Source organism: Branchiostoma belcheri, unplaced genomic scaffold (genome assembly GCF_001625305.1).
Source record: "Branchiostoma belcheri isolate BF01 breed outbred unplaced genomic scaffold, Haploidv18h27 scaffold16, whole genome shotgun sequence".
In the NCBI taxonomy this organism is placed as follows: domain Eukaryota; kingdom Metazoa; phylum Chordata; class Leptocardii; order Amphioxiformes; family Branchiostomatidae; genus Branchiostoma; species Branchiostoma belcheri.
In genome coordinates this window covers 383447-391301 of record NW_017803046.1, presented here as the reverse complement: position 1 = coordinate 391301, position 7855 = coordinate 383447, and the positions used below count along the sequence as shown (strand labels likewise).

General features: G+C 41.5%; 1 protein-coding gene across 1 annotated transcript in view; it reads left to right on the top strand.

Moving 5' to 3' along the window:
- LOC109466128 (contactin-associated protein-like 3B) overlaps positions 1-7855 on the top strand; it is a 49356-nt gene that overhangs the window by 7306 nt on the left and 34195 nt on the right. The window contains exons 7-9 of the mRNA XM_019763767.1: positions 318-415; positions 2243-2400; positions 3056-3141. Coding sequence (XP_019619326.1) covers positions 318-415; positions 2243-2400; positions 3056-3141 — 342 coding nt within the window. The remainder of the gene's footprint in view (positions 1-317; positions 416-2242; positions 2401-3055; positions 3142-7855) is intronic.

Below are 7855 nucleotides of genomic sequence, written 5' to 3'. Positions count from 1 at the left end.
TACGTACGTTACGTACGTTCTCTCTCTCTCTCTCTCTCTCTCTCTCTCTCTCTCTCTCTCTCTCTCTCTCTCTCTCTCTCTCTCTCTCCGAGTGTGTGTGTTTCTGCATGGGCTCAGTCTTTCCGAAAGAGAGAAAGTCATTGATCACATCTATATCTGGTAGCGCTCGGTGTTTTTCGATACATCACATACAGCTCACAGGCGGTGTTGTGAAAGAAAACACACCATGGTAAACGAAAAGAGGACACAGTCACTATCACGCAAGATGCAAAATATTTCATACAGGTCTGAGATCTCTGAATTCTTGTTTTGTGTAGAAATCACGGAAGTACTTCTGAAGGGGAACAACTACGTGGAGTTTGTCAAGGAGAACGAATTGGATCGACTCGTCAACAGGATAAGTCTGCAGTTTAAGGTACTAGTATTTTTTTTATTTCATTTATTTGATCAGGAAGTGGTTATCGCCGGCACGCGCTTTTCAAAAACTCCTATGGGGAAGACCCAAACATAAAGTAACAAAAATTCTAGGAAGGTAACATTTGCAAAGCAAATGCATAATGTTTACCTTCGCATATAGTCTGTTATGTTAATTCTTACTGAAATACATCCATATATTTGGTCAGACAGGAGTCTAAATCCCTCCTACTATAAAATTGCAACATGATGTAACCCAACACCAGTTACCATGGTGAGAGACGGTCTGGTTTAGGTCATTGACCAGGTCAGAGGACATTGTTTAGAACGGAAAAGAAACAGAGCAAAAACAGTTTGTTTTCCTTCGGTAAACATAATAACATCATATGATCTCAATGAGAAAGAAGTCGACTAAGATATATTTATTGACATCGACATAGATATAGACATTGATGAATAGATAGAAAATCTAAGCAGACAATTGTGCAACCAAATGAAGAAAACTTATGTCTGTTAAAAACGTGTGTTTGAAAAGAAAATGATATTATAGTGAATATACGGGAATGAGACATGGAGTTAATTCTTACGAACCGCGTTTATTCAAAGCAGTTACCTTGAAGTTCATGAAACGAATCTGGATTTTGACCACTGCCAGGTGCCTTGCCTCAGGACTTATATTTTTTTTGTCACACGACTGTCACCCTCTATTAAATCATACTTTATCATCTCTATAAATAGCTCTATCTCCCCTATTTGATTGTTGCCTGAGATAGTTTTGGTGTACATGATTGATTGTGGTACTTAATCTAAATGTGCTAGAGGCAGGCTACATGTAGGGTAGCTTAGTGCCTTAACTGTCCCTACTACGCATCTGTCAACGAAACTCACATAAAAATGAATGATCCAGCATATGAAATATGAATTTTCCCGGCGCCCGGAGTGTTTGAAATATTTCTACTATCGTGGTAGTATCTTATCCGGTAGAATGATGACGCCAAGGAGACTTTGTCCCAGATCAGAGGGGCTTTGCGGCGCCAAATGTAAACTCGTTAAATGGAACGTTAAGACCTGATCCATAGAGATGACGATAAAAGTCGTGCAAAAGGCAACGCCACAGGGGCGAAGCTTTTGTCTCAAGTGAGATGATCCCGAAATATTTATGTTTTAAATCCGACCCTCAGAAGTTGGACATAACTAAAAAAAACTCCATCGTAAGTCAACCTTTGAGTTGATGCAGAAACTACGATAACGGTTTTACTTGCAAATCGGAATTTTTATTTGCATACTAATTGGAAATTGAGTAGGGGTATGGATATTGGAATTTTCGTCTGCACAACCAGGGATTTTGTATTGCCTTGCTTACGTATACGTTTCGATGTGTATCAGACATCTCCCTCAGAGCTTCTGACTGGAGTACTGTTCTCGCCACTATATGTAGCCTATGTAGGTGGCGCTTTTGCGTCGAGAACACAATCCCACACATGGCTAAGTTTCTATCCCCCTCTCGTCCCGGTTCATCACTTGGGTTGAATTTCTTTAAGTTTCTTAACCAACTTGTATTCTTGATCCACGTGGCTTTTTTGGGTTATTTCAAACGTTTCCAGTAGAAAATAGGTAAATACATAAAATATTGTTTTGTTATTAGGAATAATGCCGAAACTCATGATTTGATTTTGATTGTATACTGTATTATCTCTTGATGTTTAGTAATTAGGATGTTAATTTTCATTCTATATCCTTTTCTTTTTGTACTATGTTCAATAATCGTTACCACACATTATACCTTGTACAATTGTCGTGCAATAAAGTTCTTCTTCTTCTAAAACAGACCCAACAACAGACCGGGACACTTTTCTTCGGCTTCGGCCTCCACCCGACCCGGAACTACATCATGGGGAGCGTGCGGCAGGGTCACGCCGTCTTTACCATCGACTTCGGGGACCGGCCCATGAGCCTGACGTCTGCAGAGAGGGTGGACGACAACAGGTATTAGGCATTTTTAAATCGAAAAAAAATTAAATCTTTTAATTTTAGATAATCTTTTTTTTATTTGTAATTTTTTTTAATTTCTTTTGAAATTTTTTCTTCATTTTTCAAATTTCTTTTTTAATTTTTTAACATTAAAAAATCTTTTTCTTCAGTATTTATGATGCTTTGGTATTTTGGCATTATGGTAACTTTATTTCTTTGCTTTTTTCTCTGTTTGCAACTGACACAATATCTAAAACGATATAACAACAATTCTTTAACGAAAGTCTATTTTACACAGTTAAATAGTACATATTCTGCAATTGTCACTTATATAAATGAATGTATGTCTGGCAGAGATTGATTGATCAAAGTTGTCAGTAGAAAGGTCAAGTTACCTTGCGTAAGGTTTGAATCACCTGTTAGATATGCTATGTGATAAGATATGAAGAGGCAATCTACTCTAATTATACATGTCACCTGAGGTACATCAAGCATTCATGAATTTGGCCTCCCGAACACTAGCCGGACGTTGTTTGTTAGGCTAGGCCATTTGAAAGTAAACATTACGCATTGTTTGCTTTGCAAATGTCACCTTTCTAGTTTTAAACAGTATTCAATATACAAACAACCATCACCGGTAATTTGACATGTACAATATCATCATTTTCAGGTGGCACACGTTAGTGATCATGCACAGTGGTCCAGAAGTGTCAATGGCAGTGGACTCCGCGCCTGCGCAGACCCTCCAGGCGGACGGCGTATACCTACCGTCCTTCCACCTGCGGATAGAGCGCGCGGTGCATTTTGGGAGTGTCGGGGACCACCAACAGCTAACCGGTCAGTTGTACATTTTGTTACCTCCATGAAAAGTGGAGGTATTGTTATTGGATTGTCTCTGTGAGTGTCCAAATTCCGAAGGAGCAATCCGCCGCTTCTGTGACGTGTCACTGATGATACACGTGATTTGGTGAGCAGTGGATCTCACCTTGCAGAAAGTCTGTAGCGCCCCCCGTCTTTGTTGACGCACTGTAGACAGGCATTACAGCCAAGACGGGGGACGCCACAGACTTTTTGCAACATTCTTCAGACTACATGATCCAGTGAGTCACGTGTACGTGTGTCATCTGCATAACATGACGTCAAAGAAGTGGTGGATTGCTTATTCCTTAACAAAGACTGGATTAAAACAGTCGAAAATTCGGCAAATTCCAATTTCGGTGTTGGAAATTACAGTTTAAACTTGCTTCATAATGACTAAAACTATCATGAAAACCACACAAAAAACATCTGATTTTGATTCTCGGCTCCCTTGCCCATGTCCAGGTATAGATACCGTGGCCAACATGATAGGGTGCATGCGCAGCGTGTACTGGAACCACGTGTCGGTTCTGGAACACCTGAGTGACCACACGGTGTCTCACATCGGCGGCGTGCCTGACCTCACCTGCCGGGAACAGGACCCGGTCGTCCCCTTCACCTTCCCCACCAGCGAGACCTACTTATCTATACAGGTAATATTTGTTTGGTTGTTTATTTATTGTTATATTCGCACTTTGAAAATGAAGTAAATTGAAAATTAAAGAAAATTCGAAAGGTTACATTTGCAAAGCAAATGCATAATGTTCACCTTTGCATATGGTCTGGTCTGTTAATTCTTACTCAAACACATTCATATAGGATCAGACAGGAGTCTAAATCTCTCCTGCTATAAAATTGCAATGATAACCCAACACTAGTTACCATGGTGACAGACGTCTGGTTCAGGTCATTGACCTTATTGATTGGAGAAGAAGAGGAAACATAGAAAAAAACAATATGTTTTCCTTCGGTAAATTGTTATTATTGTTAGTACCCAAAAATATAGAGAACCCTTACGTACCTCTAAATATGAAATGATAACGAGAGTATGATAAGAAAAAAACGGCAGTAAATGTCAATATGAAGTAGATTTCGTCATCCATATTTTTTTTTTATTTGCCGCCCTGAAATTGCACTGGATACTTTAATGGTGTAGATACAGTATGCTGTTTGATTCTTACAGAGATGGGACCCTAGAAATGTCCGTCTGGGCTTCCGGTTCCGAACCCTGCGCGATTTTGGCATCCTCGTCTCCGCACCCATCGAGATAGACGACATCGCTGGAAAAGGCATATGGGTACGTACATTGTCGGAGGATCAGTTCAGGTCTATGTTAAACTGAAGCATCACAAGCTAAAGATGTGGAAACACGTCGACTTTCACATTGTATTATGTAATATTTGGATGATGTTGATTGATTGATTGATCTGACAGGTCCGTTTAAGGGATGGACGAGTCCACCTGGAGGTGGGGGTGTCCCGCCCAGACGACCTGGTAGCGCCCATCGCGTCCATGCCGTACCTGTCCACACCTGGTACCGCCGTGCTGGTGGTGGGGGAGGGGCCTCTCAACGACAACGCCTGGCACACCGTTCAAGTCGAATTCGTCGCCAAGTAGGTACCTTCTAGCCTCCACCAGGCCTTCCTACGGGATACTGATAGGCAGATATACAAAAGTAACGCCCTCTTTTCTCAGCACTGGAACACCAGAGCTGAGACTTTCTCAGCACTGGAGTTCCAGTGCTGAGAAAGGCCAAGTACTGGAACTAGTAAAATTCGGTAAAAAAAATGGAACTAGTTGGCCAGGAGAGTCAGTCTGCGCAAGGACGTCCTAGGTCTGCTAAAGGGTTATTTCCCCCCTAGCTAACGGCGCTGGCAAATGAACTCCACGGTAGCTTAGCTCCCCTGGTCAATTATTCTCCCCATTTGGCTCAATTTTACTGTTCTTAAACCCACGCTGTCAGTGGTGGTCAGCTCTTGATGCATATGCTTCCATGTGTGTTTCTGACGAATTTCTGAGCGTAGAATTCTACGTAAAATATTATTAAATCTGTAATATTATAATGATATTGCACATTTCTGCGCGAAGGCTAATTAGAAATATCATGAACAAATTAAGCTCGAAGCAGGCCATAAAAGGTAGACAAATAGTACAAAAAATTAATTGTCTGGGACTATATCTGAAGTGTTTGGCTTCTCTTTTGTACACCATGGAGGTCGTAATGTCCCACCTTTTCCATAACTTTTGTGTTTGGTAGTTAAAAGTTGTAAAGGTTCTGAATGTATGACATGGCCAATGCAGTTTTTAAAAGGCTTCGAAACCCGATTTTTTAAATTCACCTATCGACATACTGAGTTGAAACCACACTATCCCAATGTACATTGGCCCTCATGGAGCAACAATTCCCAAAATTCTGACGGAAAATGGTTACTGGAAGGGTCCTTGGCTGATTTGTAGGGTACCACCTATAAAATAAAGGACTCATCTCTGGGCTTGCTTCTGCAGTTCTGAATACCAAAAGTATGAAATACTGATTGAAATGTGCTAATGTGAAGAAGTATGTGTCAATATCCTAAAGATTGCGTTAATCAGAATATTTCTGCACATTGGATGTTTTTTAACGCGAACTTCTGTGGTTGCAGTCACGCGAAGTTGGTGGTAGACGGGAGGAGGGTGGACCGTGATCTGGACGGATACTTCACCAGACGGGGTGCTCTAACCATTGGGGCGGGCCAACAGGGCGACGGAGTCGGTAAGCAACATTCGAGTCCATTTTTAAAATGGTTTATTGACCAAACATAACCCGTGCAATCGCAGCCTTTTTATAGCGCTGAATTGATGCAGGGTTTACAATCACATAATACATATGATACATACAACACACACTGTCGCAAGGGTCTGTGCGGCTGCCATTCGGCACCACCAGGTGACCTCAATACGACTTTCCCCATCCGAAGTTAGGTACCCATTCACACCTGGGTGGAGTTGTAGACAGTTGTAGATAAATGAACAAACATATGTAACTTATAATACATAGTTTGTCTGATTCCATATGCATAAAGAATACGTTTATCTTAATGTCGAAATATGGGAAATGTATCTTCTATAAAACGATAGAGGATATCCCTCTCACAATGCACAGTCAACAAAAATGACACTCATCTTCATTTTTATCGAAAACACAATATTGGCAAATTCATGTTGCTGGAAAGCAAACAAGCTCTTTTGAATAAATTTCCCAGGGCATTTCTTTCTTTCTTGCTTTTTTTTTATTTTCAAAAGCTATTTAGAAAACCTCTCACTGAAACAACAAGCGTGCTCTGCTCAATGACGGTACTCCATTGTAGAATACCAATGTCCGAGTTTTCAGCTGACGGGAGCTGCATGACAAACGCTTATGAAACTCTGTGCAAAGTTTTCCACACACACACACAAAGCACAATTAGGGCTCACCCGTCATCTTGACGATGACACATAGACAAGCGCACCGAAAATGATGCATTCTACCTTCTACTTGCGTCAGAAAGGGCCCACCGGGGTAGGTAGGAGGGCTTCTTCTTTCCATCATTATTTGGGAGAACTCCCCTAACAGGGATTACGGCGGCTTGAGGAATCGCCCTTGGACACGCAAAATACGCAAGGCTCTGCCCCTTAGACGTCTATAGTGTATGCAGTAAACTTGAGCTCCAGCTTAAATTGGAGAAAATAATATTGTTAACTAGAAAGTCTCGGGAGCAAATGCAGCATATTTCACTCCATCTTCCTCCCTATCCTGAAATGAATGATGATAGTAAAGGGCAAATCTTATAGAAAATTTCAGGTCATTTGCTTGATAGGAGAAAGGAACCAAAATGTACCCTTTTTGTCTGAAAATAGCCAAGTCACTTTGAAAATCCAGTTTTGTCGCCCTAAAGTCACATCGGATGCCTTTAAGAACGTGTGGGTGTACAATCGAATTGAAATGGGTCATAGGATGATACTTTAGGATAGACGAAGGACGCGACATCATGAAATAATCTCATATTCTGGATCTTTCAGGATTCGTTGGTTGCATGAAGGAGATCGAGTTCAATGGCGATGACCTTGACGTTCTGAGCATGATGACCAGTTCAGACAGTCACGGCATCATCATGGACAACTGCAACATCCGGGACTTTTGTGGGAGGGCGAACCGGTGCCAACATGGCGGGCTGTGTCGGCAGGACTGGTACCGGTCATGGTGTGTGTGTGCCGGGACGGGATACGAGGGAAAACATTGCTCCTTCCGTGAGTCCTATTGTCTTATCATATTTTCCAAGCTCCTAGACATGGGCAGAACAATAATTACTCCTTGAAGGAGGTCAGTGACCTTCGGTTGGATTTTTTTTTGTGTTCGCAGCTGTAGCTCACGATCCGTTGGCTGCTTTGATGTGCAGTTTGGCATGCCGTCTGCTTATATAAGCGAGATGATGCACGTTGTTTATTTGTTTAGTTTTATAGGGTAAAAAGTATTTCATCACAAAACACCCCTATTTCGAGGGAGTTGTGGAACAGATCATTAATCTCGTTGGCTTTTGTGGGTGGGTTTTACTCCGAGGAGATGCTGGCTTTTTATCCTATACCTTGAGTGCCA